Here is a 20,857-nt window from a genome sequence, read left to right as displayed (position 1 = left end):
CACTCGTTCGTATCTTTTTTGACAGTTTGTTTAGAAGAAAGCCTGTTCTAAGGTCGGAGGATGAAAGGAAATGTCGGAAAGAAAAGAAGGCGGGGCAGCACCATATATGGGGGCCATGTCAGACGCCGATGCTGAATTAGCAACTGCAAAGGCGATCTCAGGATCCAGCTGCAGACCAGATATTGTTTCCTAAATAAGGAGCCTATATTTACTGGTAGCTCAACTTGATATGTATTACCTGCCAATAGCCCGCGACATTACGAATTTCAGCAGCGAATCCTTCCACCTGTCGAGGACGGTAGTTCCTTAGTTCCTGTTTGGCGATGAGCAGAGGGGAAGCGGTTAAACCGAGCTACTCCTAAGCAAGCCCCCAAACATACGTCCATGGGTCGGACTGACGTTTCAGCTGGGCTCCTAGCACTGCTGCATCCTGGTCAGACTATTGCGACTCGTTTACGTGGTTTGGAGGTAAAACACTCTTTGGCGCCCGCAACTACCATTCTGGGAAGGAAAATGACACAGCGTCTAGAGATCAAATCGAGATCTGGTTCAATTGCAGCAAAATCTTTGTGCGTCAGTCTCAACCAGGACAGGAGATAGTGGATTTATGCACCTTAGAAATATAGCGAACACCAATAAGCACACCATCCTCATCTTTAAACTCCGAATCGTCGCCGAAATCCAGGCTGCTCTCGTCGAGGCAGGTCAGGCACGAAACCACAATGTTCGTATATTTATCTCCCATACAAGCGGGGAGCTTCTTCTTCGAAAGCTGAACTAGCGCATCTTTAACTAGCGATGCTTTATTGACTATATCGTCCTCCGGCTCGTTCAGAACGGCTAGCAGAGGAGAAGGTGATGCACTCCCGAGCCCTTCCCCAAATGGGTATGTGACGAAAGTTTCCCACAGGCCAATTTCCAAGAGACAGACACCAAGACTATAAATGTCGTGCTGCATGAGGTATGCGTCCTCCGGTTTGAGACCTTGTCGACGAGGGTGCCGGTAGAGATCTTTCTCCCAAGCCGAGTCCCCAGCCCGTATGGTCCTTCCTTCCGCGGGACGGAACTTCTCAAACCCTAGGAGAAACGATGCGGATTGGGTCGATCCATTGGTATAGTCCTCGAAGACTAAAACAGTGTCGGGCCTGACGTTCTTATGTACGAATCCATAAGTATGCACGTAACTGACTGATTGAGCGAGTTGCTGCGCAACTCTAAAACGAGCACTGAGCGAGATCTCTTTCCCAGCCGTTATCAAGACACTCCGCAAACTTCGGGGATTTCGCAAACCCTCGGGAATGTAAAATACGAAGTCGTATGAAAGCAGTTTCTTAGGAATTTTAGTTTCGTCAAAGACTTTGATGACGCCACGGCACCGGAGGAGGCCAAAAGTTAGCGGATCGGTCCCAGACAGCTTGCGAGCTAGATCGCGGACATCTTTGTTGAGTATATCGGTATCTACACCGGGTAGGCATGCCACGGAATCTAGAAGATATGTTTTCCCGTTTGGACGGATGAAGATCTCAGCGGTGCAGTAAGATATAGGAGTCTTGTGGCTGGAAGCGAATCGGATATCTGGAAGGAAAATGGAAGGCTGGGAATGCGTTTCAGTTCGCAAAGAGTCTCGAACACCCTTCGCTGTCGTTATAAACCCGTGGCGAAGAGACCCATATTTCGTCTTCTCGCCCTCATCGTCACGCGCAAGTTCTTCATCGATAACCGGATCCGCAATCTTCATAATCAAGTACCAGCTGGGGTCAAACATTCTCTGCCACTCTTGTAGTTCTTGAATCGTTTTGTCCATGCTTTCTTTAGCCCAGAAAACGTACTTCCATTTTTTGACGCCAATGATTGTATTGCCATCATCGTGATCCTTCTTCTTCAGAACACTCTCGATCTGGTTAATCGCATCTTCTAGTTTCGCGACCAACTTCTGCATTATCCGGCCCTGCAAGTTCTGGTGCTCTTCATCCAGCGATCCCCATATCTTTTTCAAGAATGTGACTTGTTTGTAGTTGCTTATGCAAATGAACTCGATGCAAAGGATGCGGTCGTCAAGCTCTTCAGCGCCTATAAAGCATTTATAAAGATCCAGCAAAACCTTACCATACTATGATACAGGAATTAGCGTGCTCGCTACATGAGTTCTGCGAATCGGGCCAAACATACTTTAATAGCCAAGTCAGCAGTTGCTAGCGAGGCAAGTACGAGTTCGGCGGACATTAGGGAAGTAATCGCTGAGATGTGGGGCTCATTTGCGAATTAGACGTCTAAGTTTAGATCTATCATATGCTTATGGCAATGCGACTGAGACTTGGTCATTGTATCGTGGCATCGTTTAGGTGTTGTGAACAGGAAAGGATTCGAACGTCCCGTTTACCTACCCCGCCTATCCGCGGCTGAGTCAAACTAGCCCATTTTATTGGAGCTCATACCATCTGTGTTTGGTCCAATCAAATTCTTTGGATGCCAGATCTCTGAATCTTGCCGTACTTATTCTTCTCACTGAACGTGGAATAATTAGTAGGATAGCGCCTAAAACCTCTGGCCAGAATCAGGGAGAACATCAACAGGAAACCGGTGTCCTAATTACCCCTATTCTGTTGAATGTGCCGTCGTTGGCCAACTGAGTACCGGGTTACTTATTCAATTAGAGCAGCAAATAGTGAGAATACTGTGGGGTTCTCCTTTCAGGATAGGGATTGTATCTGAAGTCTGGGCTGTAGTTTTACGCATACCCTTTTCTATGTGCATAGGCCCTAAACATAGCCACGAATTTTCCAAAAGTCCCAGGACAAGTCAACACCAGGGCAATTGATAGGCAGCTCAAGTCCGCGTTCACAACTGAAATGGCGGCCTTGGTTGGAAACAAGTGATGAATGATTGGAAGAATGGATTGTGAGATATACACTTGCCGGCATGATATATTGCTAAAGAAGCATGTACTACCCAGACATAGACGCCCTGATTCTCGGTGAAAAGATACCTTACTAAACAAGACGGATTCCGCAACCAGTCCTCATTACTCACGACTATTGTCAACAGGCACATCCTTCCTTGGGACCCTCAGTCCTGCCACCAACAAGATTCACACGATTGTCCTCTTGCCTGCCTAGATTTGTTTGGCCTCCGACACCTCTCGGGCCCTTTAAGCTCGTCTCGGGGATAGCATTGGCGATGGCCGTAAACACCTCTGCGACGTTCATGCCTGTCTTGGCACTCGTCTCGAAGAAGAGCAGGCTCTCCTCATCCGCATATGCCTTCGCCGTCTTCGTCGGCACCCTTCTGGCATCAGCGCCCTCTTCTTCTTCAGGATTCTCGCCTTCTGCCGCAGGTGCGGCATCCGCATCTTCGGCGCTGTCGCCACTGCTTGGACTTGCCAGATCGTATTTGTTGCCTACGAGAGCTATGACAATACCTGGTGAGGCTTGGCGTTGGAGCTCAGCAACCCAGTGCTGTGCCTTTATGAGGGACGAGGGTTTTGTAATGTCGTAGACAACGAGGGCGGCTTGCGCATTGCGGTAGTACATTGGGGCGAGTGAGGCAAAGCGTTCTTGACCGGCGGTATCCCAAATCTCGAATTTGATGGTGCGGGTGGGGAGATTGCATTTCTGGGTTAGGAAGGCAGCTGTTTGGTGGCATGATTAGCTTGACGTCTGCAAGCCGCAAGGGGCGAAAGGGGACGGAATGAAAGGTGGATGAAGGCTACGACGGTGGTGGGAATTCATATGGGATTGTGCACCTCCTATTGTGGGTTCCTTGTTCTCTTGGAAATCGTTGTTCACAAAGCGCATAACCAGTGAAGACTATGTGATTTGTTAGCCGCTACCTCCATTTAACGATGTTACCATTTATATCGCATACCTTTCCCACTGCGGCCTCGCCGAGGAGCACCAGCTTGACACTGCTGCTCGGCTTCGGCTGCGCTGTAGCTCCCGAATCCGCCATCGCGACTCTAAGTGTCGGGAGGATTGGGCCGAGTTATGCGGTAATTTGAGTGCAGAAGGGCAGGCTCAGGAGAGCGGAATGGAATTCGATGAGCTCCTTCAGGGCTAGTATGCGGTCTGGAGGTGTTTCCGGTGATGTGTTGGGGATGGTTGGGGTTGAGCTGTCGCAGGCAGACAGTTTGGTGTTGAGCATCCGGGTGTGGATGACGAACCAATAGCTCATGGTCACGTGGTTGATTAGATGGATTAGATCAAAACGATAACAACCCGTCCTGACAACCACCACAAGTCTTCGAGTAGCAGCCACTTTCCTTGACCACTAATATTTGGGACCCCAGCCAATGCTCCAAGGCACCGAGTAGGTTCACTTGTCATGGCATCGCCGGCAAGTCTAGGCTATCCCTACCACATTGCCAACCCGACGTGGTGGGTGCACTCTCCAAGAACAACGTCTCAACACAAAGCCGGGCTTTCGCAATCGGTTTCGACAGTCGCAAACCTCTCCTTCTATCAGAACCAAATATCTCTACTCGGTAAGGCTGCAGCAGGGTTTGTGATCCCCGCTAGACCTCCAAGTGACATAATGGGGATGCCTGCAGTTAATCCGTAGCATCATCCCCTCGCAGCGTTTCCATCAGGAAGTAGTACGATTCGACTCAGGCTTTCTAGACAAGTTACGTCTCACTTATCATATACTTTTGTTTGCTTCACCTAACAGCAGGGGTTAATACAATTAAGTTACAGTTTAATTAAAGCTACTTATACTTCTTAACTTTTTACTAAAAGTTATAACATAACTGTTAAAGCTTTTAGAGTAGTAGGGTCCCCCTTACTTTTAATATAGCATATAAGGTTATTTAATTTACTAAAAATAACTTTATAATGTAGCTAGTTTTTCTAGAGTTGCAAAGCTTTAATTATAGAGCCTAAAAGATAATTATAGTTATAAGTAACTGTTCTTTTCCCCCTACTAAAGGCTCTGTGCTATCTTAAAGAGTACAGGACAGTTGCGCTAACTAACCTAGAGCCACTAATCTAGAGGTTCCCTATACAAGGGACTATTATTTTTTGCTATAATAAAGTTGTCTAAGGTTGTTGTAGTACAGGGCAAGCTCTAAGGCTACACTAACACGTAAATAGTGGCACAAACACGCTCCCCTAGCCCTCACGCGCGTTAGAGACTGCAACTTTAAAAAAGTCTACCTTAATTATGTACTACTTACTTTTAAGCCTTATTAATTAAATTGTAATAGTTAAAAATGTAGTTACGTTTGTTTGCCTCACGTGATTATAGGTAGAGCAAAAGTATCAATTGTACTACTTCCTGTTGGAAACGCTGTCCCCTCGTCTCGTTCTCCACCACTCAACATTCTCCATTTCTCTCAATCTCAAACCAGAATTTCTCGCTGTAAATTAGTCCTCCAAATTGCCCTCACCCTAAGCCTAAGCACCCTTCCCTCCGCATCTTAGCGGATTTTCATTTCCCCTACAGGGTATTCTGGCCCCAAACCACGGCCAGAGCGCGGGTCCACCACCGGAGACTTCATCTCAGTGGCAGATAAGGCATAGCTGGTAAGACAGGCCTGAAGTCTACTACAGTCGTCCAATTCGAGGCCTGTTCCCTCAACTCTACAACAAATGGTACAAAAATGCCTGGCAACTACAGTCGACTGGCACGTCACGTCGAGATCCTGCACATCGTACTCAACGAGACCAAAATATACTTGGAGGATGCGGACAAGGAAAAGCAGATCCCTGTGAGTGACCCAAAGATTACCTCTCGCGTATCAGCGTGCGTAGCTTATAACACAACCCTAGACGAAGAAGCCCAATTTTAGACAGATGCACCAGTCTTAGGACGCGCAAGTAACGGTTAGTGGAGTTGTTGAAGTTCATCACTAGGGACTCGGAAGGTCTCCTAGCGAAGATGCAGCACAACACGGAACCTCTGCAACACGAGTTTGGTATCTATCACTAGGTAGACCCGTCACGTAAAATTTCATGATAACCGTTGCTAATTTCTACTATCTTTCTATCTGTCAGCCACGTTCAGAAGGCCGTAGACACCATCGTAAGGGAGTACCAAACTAGTGCCTGTCAGCCGAGCGTGCTATCCTATGCACTCATTGACAATAGGTTTGTCGATAAACAGAAACTTTTCAAACTTGCTACAGTTGGCCTTAAAGATAAGAATATTCATCCAGATTCCATTACCCTGAACAAGCCCTTCTTACTCTGATAGCTTAACAAAATCGCCACGGAAAGAGGAATAGGGTCCTCAGCCACTCCTTCAGGAGCTGTGCCGACTCGACTGGCGATCCGCACTTCTTCCACAACCTCGTGCCAGGCCAACGCTACTGAAAACTCCCCTTCACACCGAGCGATGATGCTCCATATGCAACTCCAGACGAAGAGCCGCAGACCCCTTGGAACGCTATATATGTACGACATCATCCTGCTAGCTGGTGTATCATCACATGCCAGTCAGCCAGAAGATTAGCATCCACAAGAGACCAGAACCAGACATTATCTACAGTATGCTAGGGCCATTGTTCGCTAACAACATCCAGCCCCTAGCTCAGATACCTCTTCCTGTACGGCCAAAAGAGCGTTCCCACCAGTATTGGAATAACCAGGACCACCTTACACGCAGCAAGGTTCTGCAGCTTTGTAACGAAATTTTGAAAATGCAATTAAATTTCGTAATATGGCGACTAATTACAGCACTTATTAATGATATTTGATGCCAACAAAGATGCCCGGCTTTACAAGGACGAATCTTTTGCCCTCGTGATACATATTATACTAAATGTCGAAGCTACGAGAATTAGAGAAAAAATGAAGAGAGGCTATGAATGTCTCGTGGTAGAGTCAATAAAACTTGCGAAATCACTCTGGAAGATCGACTCTGTATTTTACCTGCCCTGGGCATGGAGTCGTATACCGGACGGTCCGTTCAGTGCTTTGACAATATTCAGCACAGTGATGTTCGACAAGTTCCAACCCTGTCTGACGGCACTGCCTTTGGGTTTTTGGCCCGAGAAGCAGATATATGTGTGGCCAAAATGCACGATGGAATGCCATCGTGCCTGAATCTTTCCAAAGTGATTACCTTGAGCCTTTTATGACAGTTCGTTTTATCGCTCTAGGTTTTATCCCCTTCGGAAACCAGGAGAGTCCGCTTTCGCTATCCCATCTTGACACCACCACTGACTGTTACGAGCTCACTTCTAAGATTCCTAGAGAGGCAAACGTCCAGTTCTATAAGAGATTGTTCTTCGTCCTCGAGGCGGCACGAGTCATGGGCTATTGAATACTTGGTCTCGTTCAAGCCTTCTCGCACAATTTATCTGCAATCTCAGACATAGGAATCAGTGCCTCCCTCGGAGCCTTCCCAAGTTCAGGGCGAAATAGGAGAGCTAGAATATCGAGTTTAATCAAAATACACGATTGATTACTAGCAAGATTAGGCCTTAATAAAAGATCCAGTGTCATTTGTTTGGAAGGGGGAGCTCTTGAAGCACCTTGAGACTCGCGCTATCGATGTTACAGAGGGTCATCTCACCATTTGGGAAATGCGGGAGATAATCTTCTAGAGACACCACAGCAAGAGACTATCGTGTTTGCAAAGCTCGGTTGGTCGAATAGTCACTGAACCATTCGGTATGACTTCATGCGAATCCTCTATTGTTTGTCTTGCTAATACTTGCTAGTCAGACTCCCGCGATTTCTACCTGAAGATCGAGGGAATCATCTCATTTCCAACAAGATTCACACCTCAAAGAAATAGACCAGAGGCATATCTTGGGACGCCCGCAAATTCAGAACAGTTTCCAGAATCTACGTATATCCCTTTTTAACACATACATTTTTGACATGTTGAAGCAGATGTTTAAAGAGAAAATGATTAGCCTCATCGATGAATTAGGTGACAACTATGTACGACGGCAACACAAAAATCTGTCTGAAATACAGATTCAAGCTGCAAAGCACGACAATGCTTAATATCGGTGAAAGATTTGGGTTGGCCTATTTCCACAAATCGACTTCATTTGCCAAGCCCCATATGTAGTTGTCTGGAGTTGAGAGACTGCAGATCTTTAGGTCCTTAAACAATGCAGGCCTTCTAAGCTCGAATCCCGGGCCAATATGAACCAAGAGCAGGGCATTAAAAGGATATAGCTAGCCTCTGAGGCCTTGACTGGAAGGGTCTGTTCAAGAAGAGTAATCCCAGTGGCGACGAATTGCCAGCGAATGTCCACTTGAAGACTTCACTCAAGAACCAATGCCCTAGGTTGCGAGGCGAGGACTCCTCCGGATGAGGCATCATGTGATATAGATCACGACACTAAAAGCACGACGTATGTCCGTCCCAGGAGACTTGTCTCTTCACCCAGTGCCAAATCACCAGTTCTACATCAGCCACTGAGAATCAGTTCAGCCCATGAGAAAACAACGCTGCTGCATTTGTCACAGCCGCCGAGCGTGCCAATAGCTTATCAAAGGATGAAGGTATTGGTGTGAGTTGGGCCGACCATGGACTACTGCAGTTATCCATCAATGCTCCTCGTAATTACTATTTTCGACGCCGATCATCCGAGTCTCTGCAAATCCAAATGTCACTTCCGCGTCTCCCCCCTAACACTGCTTCTGAGTTAATTCTAGCACATTGGCTGTCCTAAGAGCATTTAGAGGGATAGGGTTGGGCTGTGGTAGACGACTGTTGGGCACCACTCGAAGGCCACGAACGTAACGCGATCCATTCTCAACATCTCATCCGGACAGCCTCGAAAATGCCCACTCCGGCACTCCGGATAGAAATAAGGCCCTGGTATGAAGGAAATCACACCATTATCCATAAACTTTTGGAAACTCTTACAATTCGGGCCACGAATTATTTAGTTACGAAAGGAGCGACTATAGTGAGGAATCCCCTAACAACTACAACCACTACTCCAACCACAAACTACTCGACCAATTTGCCCCATTTAAACCCCATCTCCAACCCTCTCAATACTCCAACCACCTAGTCACAATAATATCCATAGGAAGCCCAGGGACCCCCAAAAATACAAGTCCCAATCGTATCAGTGTTATAGCGCTGCATGACACCGCCTTGTTGGTCGGCTTTCGCATCTGACGGAATAATCAGCCCGGAACACTTTGCGAAGTTTATCCAAAATAGTGCAGAGAATGGGGATGGGGTATAGGTACGTGACAGGGAGGGAGATACGCACACAAAGCAATATGGCAGTTTCCAGAGACTTTGAGATTCACGATGACGTTTTGTGAGGGGTTGAAATCCCCCTTGGCGCCGGCGTCGGGGACACTGATTGTTGCGTTCCGTGGCAAAGAGATTGTATGTATATACTGCACATTCGTGAAATACTTGATTAATGATTTGATCTTATGAAATGCGCGAGTTTATTTGCTTACCGCCTGCCGTTGTCCCTGTCAGCTTTCCAGTTCTTCGCACCATGTCCCAACTGGACGTGAGAGATAAATATAGGAACATGCCTCCGTCTGTCCCAATACCAGAGAGACTCCTCAAATACCTAGAGGGAAAACACTCTTCTCTTTGCCTAAATCATACACCCAACCAACTCCACGAACTAGCCCCTACAACTCTTCGACCAGACGAGAGGGAAATAATCAAGAAAGTTCGTGACGCGGCTGCGTGTTCCCACTCGGTAACTCAACACCCTGAAATCCGCCCTGCTGTTGCTGCTGCTGGGGAGGCCCTCGTGCTATGGGACTTCCGTATAACTCCATTCCATGGTTCTCGTTCTGGTTCTGTGGAGGAGGGGAGGACGAGATAGCATGGCCCTGCAATTCCATACCCCCATTCTGCGGCGGAGATGGCGAGGACATAGGACTAATGGGAGACTGGATGTTTCCGTAGTGAGGAAATACCGGTGCTTGTTGTTGTTGCTGCGGCGGATATACGGGTAGTTGTCCTTGTGATTGAGGTTGACTCTGCGGTTGTGGATAGACTGCTTGTAATCCAGGCTGTGCTTGGAATCCAGGTTGCTGAGAACCAAGGCCGATACCTGGAGAACTGGCCGTGTAAGGAGGAGGAATCGCATTCACACCGGCTTGTGCACCTCCTTTGACTTCCAGGCCACCTCCACCTCCGCCTCCTCCCCCCTGATTTCCTCCCATAAAAGCAGATGCTCGTTGCGCATTCGCTGCTTCGATCGCGTTCTTTTTAGCTCGCTGTTTCCGGAGAATGAAGAGACATGCAATGCCAACGATTATTCCGCCAACTAGGGTGATGCCTAAACCGATAGCGGCGCGGATCCCGGTTGAGATACCTTTGTTCTTGGAACGGTAATTTGAGTTCGAGGGCGTGTATGTGTAGGAGGAGGTTGTGGGGAGGGAGTTTGCGTGTGAAGCTAGATTGAACTCGTTAGGAAAGCTGTATAGTCACAGACCCAGATTCAGATGCTAATCTAGATAGAAGGAAGCGGGAAGGTAATGAAGACATACAAGTTGCAACAGAACTACAGCTTATAGATCTAAGAGAAACCAGAGTCACCCCCCATCTACACTAATTTAGTATCTAAGGCGTAAGCTTCCACGGAAAGTACTTACGTCCCGCAATTGTATACGGCGGTACTATACGCATCTAGAAACACTTCTTAGCGCTTCCACCGCTCCTTCTGCTTGGATTGATGTGCTGGTGGTTGAACATACTAGATTGATCTGTAGACCCGCAACTCGCGCGGATGCAACACACCGCCTCTTGTATAAAAATGCTGCTAGAACAGAGGCAGTAGCTATCCGTCGGTAAGCACCCGGCGCTGGAAGCGAATGAGGTGTTGAAGATGCAGGAATTCTAGGGGGCGCATCTCGTTAACGTTGCGAAGGCTAAGGTCGAGGGTTTCTGTCGACGTACAGCGCAAGAAGGGTATGTTTGCGAGATCGCGATCTGCGCGATTGAAGCTAAAGTAGCGAAAAATATGAGTCGAGACATATTGGTGTTAATCAAGTGTGCGCGGAATTATCATCAACGCAGCTGGAGAACAGAGCAAGAGAGAAAACAAGGCTCGAGGCTGTTCCTTTTCCCTCTCCACCACCGAGTCCTCGTAACACAGCGAAGCCACAGCCGGCGTTCCCCATTGAACGCTTCGATGCATCTTCTCGCTAGAAACCACCAGGTTGTTCAAGGAGTGATAACGCCGAGCGGATACTAGACGAATTGAAGCACATGTGGCGTCCTCTTGTGGATATAGGCTAGACCAAAAATGGTCGGAGCTGAAAATTGGATGGCACGTGCGACCAGCCTTGACCTATCTTTGCCATGGATCGCAGCCATGAAAGCTTGACTCTGGAGGGAAAAAGTCTTGTTTTTGAAGGAAGTCCCGAGCGAGAAGCCTGAATCCGTCAGGCATTCAATCGGGGAGTTCTCGAAGGTGCAGGATAGGTTGTTAGAGGCAGGGGAAAGATGCAGACAGACACTCGAGACTTCCGGGTTGGTGTACAGGACCGGAGGTATGTGTTCAGATATGCGAGTCTGGATTCATGCTTGCTTGTTTGAGAGGTTGCACGGAGTTATCGAGATTGATGGCGTAAGGCTTCAGCAGGTGAATTGCTGAGGGAAAAGAAAGGGCTGATGTGTAACGAGAAGTCGCATGGAGGAAGTTTTAGCGAGAGGATGTTAGGGGAAGCAATTAACCCTCTTGAGTGCTATTGGCACAGGCTGTTAGAAGGAGAAAGAATGTGCTGTAAGCAAGCGCAGGAGGCTTTATCCTGTCATTAGGAAGTTTATTTCGACTAACACCTCACCTAGCAGTATTCCCTTGGGATTGGTGGACGGCCATGGCTCACTCGGCTCTGTATTGGTTCAGCTAGTGCAATCCACTGAATTCTTAGCTTCTCAGTAATTTTAAATTGGAAAGGCTGAACAGACGAGAATCAACCTTCGTTAGACATGTTGGCTTGCCGGACACCGGGAGTAGGTCTGTGCATCAAGACTAGAAATATGCGGCAGAAAAGCGAATACATCCCAGTTAAAGCCACCACTGGCCATTTCATGTTTGAGAGACGGGAAAATCGAGAATTCCATTTTTTATCTCTGGCTTAGGAAAGCCACAGGGGATTATGACGTCAGGATTGTGGAGGTGAAACTTGGTTGCAACACATCTTTTTGGGCCGGCTACGGAAAATGATCTCTTCCAATAGGACACCTCTCCAGGGCAAAGGGACCAGCAGCCAAGGATCGATCAGGAACGGATTTGAGTGATCGCTTGACCCGTGGTTGTTTTCGCGTTGCTCTCTTGAATTCGTCCCTCTCCACGTTCATTCCAAGCACTCCTGGCAGTCGACAGCGACCCCGAGAGCCTCAGCCGTGGGTTAATTTGTGAAGCCTTGAGGTCGACCTTATCCGGAACCTTGGGTTGACGGATGCTTCATCTGGTCCAACAGGCCTGACACTCAACTTAGAGTGGACCCCTCACGGCCTGCATGATGAAGTGCACAGCATCTGATCCAGATGGTGTTAGCGCATCCTTTCCCCACATCTCCAGGCACATTGGCGCTAGCGCCGAACACTGCGATTGGGAGTGGAAGACGGCAACTTTTTGAGGGCAAGAAAAAGATTCGCACCCCCGAGTCCAATTGCTGTCCCTGAGGGCTCTCCGGGCGGGCCGCCACGGCACAGCGTTGATGGCGCAAGCTCTCGACCAAGGCGCTCCCGACATCGAGGTTGATCCAGACATGACTTGCATGACAAAATACGGGGTAGTGAGCGGCATTTTATCATGGTCGTGAGCCCAGCATCCTGTGGGCATGGCATTGCCCAGCATGGCCGAGTGACCCCACGGATGTTAGAATGTTGGTGAGGAGGTGGCTTGTGGATAGCGTATGAGAGGGCGCGCTATCTGCTCTCATTTGCAGCACGCAACATGGGGCCGATCGCGATAGCGCCAAGCTCGCGTCTCTTCAACCAGAGGCCGCTCGAAACGAGGAAACCATCTGATTTCGCAGCCACACAGGCGTTCGCGGGCGGCGAGCGCGCAAGCAGGACGTCAGGGCAGTGATAATGGGCAGCCGAGCACAGAGCAACGGTTCGGGTCTGGAGATCTCTGTCGCTCGTTGCCAGCGAAACCAGCGATCGCTGCGATGGGCGGGTTAGTGAGAAGTCTCCAGGTGGTTCACTGTGCCGCAGGCGAAGGTGAGGCCAAAGCGGCAATATTGTAGGAGATGCAGATCGGCCATGACGTCCCAAAGCGGTCACAACGGGATATTGAGGCGCTCGAATCAGGAGCGAGAGACTTGGTAGCGTCCCAGCTTGCGTGGAAGCCAGGAACCTTCTTGGTCCCTGAGGCACAATGAACAGCCAGCAGACACCACAGACCGAGAATAGAGTCGAGGCTGAAGGGTGGGAGCGTTCGTGACGAAGGAACAGTGTCAGACGGCGAGTGGAATTCCTGTTTCATCATGTTTCCGTGACGGCGCTGGGGTTGGGAACCAATTTGGCTGCAGCCAGTGAGAGCCAGAATAGAAACATTCAACTCTTTCTTGCGCATCGCATCAGCCACGCCACCGGCCGGTACCTGCTGGTCCTGCTCAAAGTGCTCGTTCGCTCCTCAACCTTGCCGTGTGCTGAGTGAGGGCTTGGGCTGCCCTATCATGCGCTAGCCGTCTGTTGCGCGACAGAAGCGTCCGAATGACCAACTGCTCACCAGGCTCGCCGCGTGCCAAACCGCAATAAATATTTCCGCTGTCCAGCTGCCGGCGCTCACTCGCCCTCACGCCCACTCGCCTGCTCTACTGCCGTCTTGCTCTGCTGTCTTTGTCTGCACTGCTCAATCTCCGCGCTGAAACCCGCGCGCATAGGAGCAGGCGGCTGCATTCGAAACGCCCCCAGCCAGCGTGTAACGCAATATCGAGAGGCACGGTTGCGCTCGGTGGGGTCGGTCTTTCCACCACGCAGCATTCCAATCTGTCCATTTTTTTTGAAAGACCTCGTCGCCCGCCCACTGCCACTGCCAACACCTCCCCCACCATCACCGGCCCTCAAATCTCGCAGCTCTCGCTCCCAGCACACTCGCACAGTACGCCCCCCGCACGTAAGCATTGCGTTGCTCGGATCCCGACCGCATCTCAATCTCGCTTCCTCGCCGCTGTCAACCACACAGGTGGCCGGACTGTCGGGGCTGTGCACCTTTTTTTGGACAGACTGCACACTCGACTTCTGGAGCTCTCTCTCGCAGCGTCGAACAAAGACGGCGACAGATTGTAGAATGACTGTCCTCAAGGCACGCGCTTTTCATTCACAATTCCACAATTGCATCCCCCTCCCCCCCCAACTCCCCCCGCTACTCAATTGCCCGCCCGCTAACCCTCCGTGCCCGCTGCAGGAGCCCATCATGCCTCGTCCGACCAGCCAGCACCGCCACTCGTCGAGCATTGCTGCTGGCTCTCTCCCAAAATCCCGCCCGCACTCACACTCGCTGTCTGTAGGCTCTATAAATCCCGCGCACCGTGTGACGCGGAGGAAGAGCATGTCCTCGACCGCCAACGTCGCTGCCATGACGGCTGCTGCCAAGGGCATGTCCGGCGCACCCCTCGAGGGAACCGCGACTGCTGCCCGCCGCTCGTCGAAGCCTGCCTCGGCCTTCCGAGGGCCTGCCCTCAACTATCCCGCCATGGCCAGCAGCGTCCCCAGCAATGGCTCCGTCTACAGCCCCGGCAGCTACAATCCAGCTGCCAAGACTGAGGTAGTTGTGACCGACGGGCCCCCTCTGGCGACCATGCCCGAGCATGAAAAGGGCAACTCCAAGTCTAGAATGCGTCGCGCCAGCGAGGGCTCGCGTCTCGCCAAAGGCGAGGGCAAGCGCACAAGTGGTAGCGAATTGAGATGTGAAAAATGTGGGAAAGGGTACAAGCACAGTAGTTGTCTGACCAAACATCTGTCAGTAGCCCACAGTCCGCCGTCCGCCCGCATACTTTCATGTCCCGAGACGAATGCCCTTCCCTCACTTCGCATGCACTGGACCGCAGTTTTCTGAATTTTGTGTTGACAATTTTTTTTTTAGTTGGGAGCACACCCCGGAATGGCAGTACACGTCCAAGCTGCTCATCTCCAAGCACCAGCAGGTGCAGCTCCTGGAGGCAGCCTCGGTTCTCGTCGCCATGAACCAGGAGGGCGAATCTGCTCGAGACAGCGACTCGGCGTCTCCTCCCGCGTCAGGGTCTTCCGACGTGCGCGACGAGCTGAGTTCCACGGACACTACCCCGCCCCCGCAAATTGACGACCACGCTGTGGGCTCCTTCCCTCGCTCCCACTTTGGGCATCGTTCTTCAAAACGCTATTCCACAAACAGCAGCTCCGCCTACAGCCAATCCTACCAGTCTGCTGTGTTTTCTGACAACGGTCACGGTGGCCATTATCGCCAGTGGAGCAACGTGTCGGATCGCCCCACCACATCCGGCACCTCGGTCGCAGGCTCTTATCACGACCATGATGATGAAAATGATCAGGCCGATCTCGCTGCTGCTGTTGGTTTGCTGAGCTGCTCTTACGGGACCCCAAAGACGGGCCCTATCGCTCTTCCTCCTGATGTTCCCCCCGTTCCTCCCCTACCAGCGAAATTTTTAGGCTTTAACAACCCGCATTCGATATCGGGCAGCACCACCGTAACTGCGCACCAATCGAGTTTACGCAGATACCAATACCCCGAAAGTAAAGACGTGGACATGGACGAAGAAAGTTTTGCGGATGACGACGACTTCCGCCACCCGCACTCTCGTAGCCATGGACGTATTGACGAGGACGACGACGCCTTTTTCGGAAGAATGGAAGAATAACTCCGCCTGGCACGTTTTAATGTCTCTCACGATATCGACCGAACAAATATGCACTTCTCCTTTGTTGCTTCCATTCACCGAACTTTTCCGGCCTGTAACACAACGACTTAGCAATGCAGCCATCTATCTCCGCGGACTCTACCTAGGCGTTTCCTGCAGCACCGATGAGAGGGCCTTCATCTGTCTCATGCATATCATTGTCTCTGCTATGTCTATCCAGCTGGCAGGCAATTCTGTTCTGGGGTAGAAGTTGACAGCTCTTGAGGTTAAAGCTACAGATTCGGTCAGGTAATAACCTCTTTCCCATGGTCTTGCGTCGAGAGAGCATAACTCACAATATCTCGCCATTTACCCGGAGTCTATTATTCTTTTTCTGTCTGACCTGAGATGTTTTTAGCTTCAGAATACGCATGCAGGAAATCAATAAACCATATACTTTCAAAATTACCTTTCGAGATGATGAGAAAGGATAGCTTTTTGGATTGGATTGGGGTCTTTCTTGATGAGTTGGGGTTCTTGAATCCCATCTTCTGGCCACCCTGTGTATATTTTTGGCTGGGAATGGGAGGAGAGAGGTTGAGATGGGATGGTGCGGGAGTGATTGTGATGGATATGGGTGGATGAATGGAATGTAGGAAATTAGCTACTCAGAAGTAGGATTTGGCATAACTGAATTTAGCTTTTTCTTCTGATATCGAGACGAGACGATAATTGTGTGTTTGGCGAGTTGTCGAGTTGTGATGTGCAATGGAGAGGGAGAGGTATTGGAAAGAGATGAGGCTTTGGCTGACTGACGTTGAAATAGAGTCCTAAAGGCACGGCAGACGGAACGCAGGGCTAAATGAATGCTACTTACGGGCGTTGATCATGATCATCCTGCCTACCTCCCTCTGTAGGAAGGTGATGAGCGCACGAACACACACACACTCATGCTGGAGGCATCGCGATTGATCTCTCAGTCAGTGCCTCATGCCATACGGTAATCCCGCCGTCTTCCTAAGCCCTCTCATATTTGCAAATAGCTATTCAGAGAAATCATGGATAGTGGATAACAGATAGTGGAATCTGGAATAGAGACATGAGCATTGTGACATTGTCCATATTTCTATCATTTGGGGCAATCTCATTCATCGACCAAGGGGCTCGGGCGGTTGTATACGTGCATATCCCTACGTCATCGCTCCCCCTTCCCATTCTTCATTCCGATTTCAGACCCCGGGGCTTACGGTAACGTAGCACAGCGCAGGAACTGCTTACATAAATAATGATTACGACCATCTAACGGTGCTGTAGAAAAATGGAATTGAGCTAAGCGATACGAGCTAGAATTATAGGGATTAATGTTGGGGGTTAAGTGTTAAGTATGTGTGCGCCCGACGTCTATCTACTAGGGCGGTGATTTAGAAGGGTGCCGAATTGCAAGAGTGAAGGATCGAAGGCGTGATGGCCGGATTGTTCGGAAGGAAGGTAAGTAGATGGGTAGGATTTGTGGGTGGGTGCTGGGGATTGGTTAGGGTTTGGATGGGTGGAGGATGTGTGTGGGAGTGTTGTGCTGGATGGTGAATAGCGGGTGTGGATACCAGAAGCTAGAAGCTAGATATGAACGGCAGCTGGTATGCGTGGAGTACATGCAACAAGAGGCAGGGGCAGATACTAGGACCTTAGAGGGCACTTTATGGCACAAGGAACAATTAAAGGGAGGAGGAGTAGGCTCTAATAAAATGGTGTATCGAGATACTCTTAATATTCTGCTCCCTGTGAAGGTCTAGAAAAGGGCCTTCAGGAGCCAACTTGCCCTGTTGAAGCTCCGTAATATGGGCAGGTTAATAAACTATGGGGTTGATTGACCGCTGCTTGGACGGGATTTGCGGGGTATGGAGTGAATTGTAAATAGGAATGGATAGGAGATGGAATGTTGAGAGAGTTTGACACTGGACAGCGTGGTGTGGAGTATAGAGAGGTAAGAATACCACGATACTCATATTCAGATAACCAGTTGCCTTCGGAATTCTTCACCTTAGTTCCTTCACAATCTTAGCTAGTGCAAACATTCTGCGAATAGAAAATAGTTCAGATGGGACTGGGCATCATGGCACCCTCAAGAAGGGAGCTTAGAAAATTGAAGCCTTGAAGGGGGCATGAGTTATGAAAGAAGTTATATATTGTGACTTGAGGGCCCGAGAAGCTACGTGACTTATAGAGTATGATGAGACGCCAAGCCCGAGGTTGATTGGGTAGCCATCATAGAGCCCTCCGGTTTACAAAAATAATAACCATCCCCGGCATAACTCTCTGACACCTGCTCTTTCACGATTACTGTTGAGTTGAGTACGATTCGTGGCTTAAAGATTTGCTTTCTTTTACTCCATCTTAACCACGTTAAAGCTCCGATACAATGAATAAAGGAAACATATTCCAATATCTGAACGTCATTAGTGGATGGGACTTTTGTGTTGTGATTGTGAAGAGTAAACGCCCTATATCCTCCTCGAAGATGTTGGCGAAGTCAGGAGGAAGGCTACGCAACTCGTCCGGGCCCCATTCATTGTAGTAGCTGGTCCCACCTACCTGGCACCGGTAGGGCAGAGTTTGGAGTATATTTTTCGAAGCTGGAATATTCTATTTACACGTTAACGGATCAACCCGACGTGCATTCTTTCAGACCCTTCAAGGGATTCCTATAAATGAAATGCTTTCATCATTAAGCTGGAGTAATTCGGCCTTTCGACACCAAAATAGGTGCAGGAAAACATAGAGCCAGATGTCGAATGCGGTTGCATTGCGATAAGAATGATTGCATCTAGCTGGGATGTGGGTATTGTCCTTCGGTATCTCGCTGGAGCCGTAGTGTTTCTGCATGAGCTACAATACTTGCAATGTTAATTGAGCTTTGGAAAGGGACTTCAATGAATAGCTCCCGGTGGCCTTTGAAGCTTCTTAAGAATGCTGAAGTCCACTGAGAATCAACCTGTATGCTGCGTCATATTTATCATGAAAGCCATCAAATTCGGAAACGCTGGCGAAGGGAAAAGGGTCAAGAAAAAATATATGTCGCAGCAATTTGTTATCTCGATCGTCTTGAGGCGGGAAAAGCGCCGGCGCGAGTCCTATCAGGCTGGAATCGACTAGTTTGTAGCTCTCTATGCCTGACTGGAAAACTTTGCACAGAATCTACGCAGGAATGAAAGTCCGGCAGTAGGATATGAAGGTGGGTCACCGCCAGCTCATGGAGTGAATTTATGATGGACTACTATTCTTCAGCTAGGGAAAAGTGTGGCCTAGCCGTGAGAGCGAGATAATTCAAGTTTTTGAGGTTCGGGTCTTGTCCTAAATACGGGTGTATATTACAACATTGTGTGCCATCTATTTCAAGTCACTGAAGGGAATTTTGGGCCACTAGGATGGCGCGGACGCTCAAGGAATTCACTGAGCGGGATTCTGATTGTGTTGCTGTAAGTGTGCTCACATTAGTGATTATGTATTTAGTGGTCGTACGAGACTTCGACCATACCAGAAAGAGATGAGGTTGTGTTGAGGAAGAACTCGAGCATGCTAACTATAGCTAAGTCCTCTACATTGCCCGGCGTGTGGCTATGTCCATAGAAACTCTGCATCTCAAGGTGACGAATAAATTGGACCCAATTATGGCCTGGCGGGCCGACTTGTTGTCTCACTGCAAGGCCAGTCCAGCTGGATGGTTTGCTGGCTTAATGCGAAGGGCGGCGCTCGTGTATGCCATAGAATATGCAGTCTCCAGAGTGGCGAACATGTTTTGGATAATCCAGTTAGGCCCTTCTTATCAAGCTATTTCTCAAGTTTTAGCTTAGAGTCGATATCCGAGAGCTCCTACTACATACATACATATTCGAAGATCAATTTCTTAAACTCAGCTAGCAAGCCGAGAAAGCAGGCCATTGGCAATGGTGCTACGGCTTGAGAGACTTCATCTAAGGAAGGCATCCCAGCTCATAGATGGAGCCAGCGAGGTGATTGAAGGACTTGAGGATCCTCCTTCCTTGAAGATAAGGCGAAAGAATTTCACTGTAGAATTGGCCGGAGGATGGCAAATCGAAGCCGGAATAGTTCCCAGAGATAAATCTTTATCGGTTGAGTGCATTTAAAATAGTTCTTTTTCCGCAATTTATGTTGTCGACTCTCGATGTGAGTTGCGAGATAGACTTGGGAAACCGTAAACCGCACTATTCCTCTCTGGACCTTAGCCTCTTGCTGACCAACCCTTCCCTAACACACATCCGAGGTCCTTAGCCATCATCCGATGTTCTCCAATTACGTTAAATAGGCCTTTAAGATGTGGGCTCGAGTCATTCATTGCTCTCTTCTGAATATATTTCATCGTAAATTTACTTCCTAGAGGACGCTATCATGAGTGCCTACGCTTCCGAATACCCCTCCATCTCTTTTGATCCAGGCTACAAGAAGTTTTTCGAAGACTTCTACGCTACTTCAGACACGCCAGACGCGCATGAGAAGTATGTTGACTTCTTCACTCCAGATGCGACGTTGATCATGGCTTCGAAGCGAGGAAAAGGCTCGTCTGGTCAGCACTTCCACTCATTCAGGATCTGGTTCCCAATATGCTCAATCTTTTGTCAGAGATTCTTGCATTACGAAAAGGATTATGGGAGAAGGTATCCAGCAGGGTCCACCGGCCCTTGAAGATCTTCCCATATGGTCCAAACTCCGATGAAGTGATGCTTCATGGGACAGTGAAGTATGGTTTGAAGGTTGGTGGAGAAGCGAATGTGGATTGGGCGGCATATGCACATTTAACAAAGGTTAATGGGGTTGTCAAGATGGATTTCTATCAGGTCTATCTTGTGAGTTACTGGCGTTGATATAGGGCAATGAACGCTTACACCACCTAGGATACCGCTGCACAAAATCGCTGAAGCGAAAGAAAGCCGCAAGGCTTTAACTATTCCTAGCATCGCGTGTCTATGATGCAATAAAAACGGAAGTAGCGATATTAAGTATCTTTGAACGCGTCATATAGCCTCCAATGTAACAGATATTGGAATTCGTCTTGTTCCTAGATACGCTCACGTATCCCACAGTTTATTCAGCATCCTATACAT

General features: G+C 49.0%; 7 protein-coding genes across 7 annotated transcripts; 2 read left to right on the top strand and 5 right to left on the bottom strand.

The window, feature by feature from the left end:
• Window positions 1–319: 319 nt before the first annotated feature.
• BDR25DRAFT_298344 (uncharacterized protein) lies at window positions 320–2,229 on the bottom strand. The gene is made up of 3 exons (XM_033689062.1): window positions 2,170–2,229; window positions 614–2,110; window positions 320–565 (listed from the first exon to the last, which is right to left on the bottom strand). The coding sequence occupies exons 1-3, from the start codon at window positions 2,221–2,223 to the stop codon at window positions 533–535; spliced, it is 1,584 nt and encodes a 527-aa protein (XP_033540146.1). The 5' UTR covers window positions 2,224–2,229; the 3' UTR covers window positions 320–532.
• A 685-nt stretch (window positions 2,230–2,914) lies between these two features.
• Window positions 2,915–4,118, bottom strand: BDR25DRAFT_307886 (ras-domain-containing protein). The gene is made up of 3 exons (XM_033690927.1): window positions 3,865–4,118; window positions 3,743–3,806; window positions 2,915–3,628 (listed from the first exon to the last, which is right to left on the bottom strand). The coding sequence occupies exons 1-3, from the start codon at window positions 3,946–3,948 to the stop codon at window positions 3,039–3,041; spliced, it is 738 nt and encodes a 245-aa protein (XP_033540145.1). The 5' UTR covers window positions 3,949–4,118; the 3' UTR covers window positions 2,915–3,038.
• A 5,238-nt stretch (window positions 4,119–9,356) lies between these two features.
• On the bottom strand, window positions 9,357–11,008 carry BDR25DRAFT_115179 (uncharacterized protein). Its single transcript, XM_033683630.1, has 5 exons — window positions 10,846–11,008; window positions 10,644–10,785; window positions 10,542–10,575; window positions 10,437–10,492; window positions 9,357–10,342 (listed from the first exon to the last, which is right to left on the bottom strand). The coding sequence occupies exons 1-5, from the start codon at window positions 10,921–10,923 to the stop codon at window positions 9,600–9,602; spliced, it is 1,053 nt and encodes a 350-aa protein (XP_033540144.1). The 5' UTR covers window positions 10,924–11,008; the 3' UTR covers window positions 9,357–9,599.
• A 1,817-nt stretch (window positions 11,009–12,825) lies between these two features.
• BDR25DRAFT_347349 (uncharacterized protein) lies at window positions 12,826–14,028 on the bottom strand (the record flags this gene model as incomplete). Its single annotated transcript, XM_033694253.1, has 2 exons — window positions 12,826–13,378; window positions 13,694–14,028. 2 exons carry the CDS (start codon window positions 14,026–14,028, stop codon window positions 12,826–12,828), a joined length of 888 nt encoding a protein of 295 aa, XP_033540143.1.
• A 292-nt stretch (window positions 14,029–14,320) lies between these two features.
• Window positions 14,321–15,761, top strand: BDR25DRAFT_246127 (uncharacterized protein; the record flags this gene model as incomplete). Its single annotated transcript, XM_033685917.1, has 2 exons — window positions 14,321–14,865; window positions 14,990–15,761. The coding sequence occupies 2 exons, from the start codon at window positions 14,321–14,323 to the stop codon at window positions 15,759–15,761; spliced, it is 1,317 nt and encodes a 438-aa protein (XP_033540142.1).
• Window positions 15,762–16,688: 927 nt separating this feature from the next.
• On the bottom strand, window positions 16,689–20,115 carry BDR25DRAFT_363018 (uncharacterized protein; the record flags this gene model as incomplete). Its single annotated transcript, XM_033696670.1, has 24 exons — window positions 16,689–16,757; window positions 16,815–16,956; window positions 16,988–17,069; window positions 17,150–17,313; window positions 17,342–17,432; window positions 17,500–17,551; window positions 17,610–17,692; window positions 17,732–17,785; window positions 17,843–17,946; window positions 17,975–18,102; window positions 18,156–18,279; window positions 18,330–18,380; window positions 18,410–18,453; window positions 18,491–18,597; window positions 18,633–18,662; window positions 18,719–18,932; window positions 18,979–19,008; window positions 19,139–19,187; window positions 19,257–19,410; window positions 19,436–19,565; window positions 19,623–19,726; window positions 19,761–19,859; window positions 19,916–20,003; window positions 20,053–20,115. 24 exons carry the CDS (start codon window positions 20,113–20,115, stop codon window positions 16,689–16,691), a joined length of 2,256 nt encoding a protein of 751 aa, XP_033540141.1.
• BDR25DRAFT_298333 (uncharacterized protein) lies at window positions 20,052–20,783 on the top strand. Its single transcript, XM_033689061.1, has 3 exons — window positions 20,052–20,319; window positions 20,376–20,599; window positions 20,648–20,783. Exons 1-3 carry the CDS (start codon window positions 20,145–20,147, stop codon window positions 20,669–20,671), a joined length of 423 nt encoding a protein of 140 aa, XP_033540140.1. The 5' UTR covers window positions 20,052–20,144; the 3' UTR covers window positions 20,672–20,783.
• The last annotated feature ends 74 nt before the right edge of the window (window positions 20,784–20,857 follow it).

This window comes from Lindgomyces ingoldianus, assembly GCF_010093535.1.
Source record: "Lindgomyces ingoldianus strain ATCC 200398 unplaced genomic scaffold BDR25scaffold_61, whole genome shotgun sequence".
Taxonomy (NCBI): domain Eukaryota; kingdom Fungi; phylum Ascomycota; class Dothideomycetes; order Pleosporales; family Lindgomycetaceae; genus Lindgomyces; species Lindgomyces ingoldianus.
Note: the sequence above shows the minus strand (reverse complement) of the source record. Positions and strands in the feature narration are given on the sequence as shown.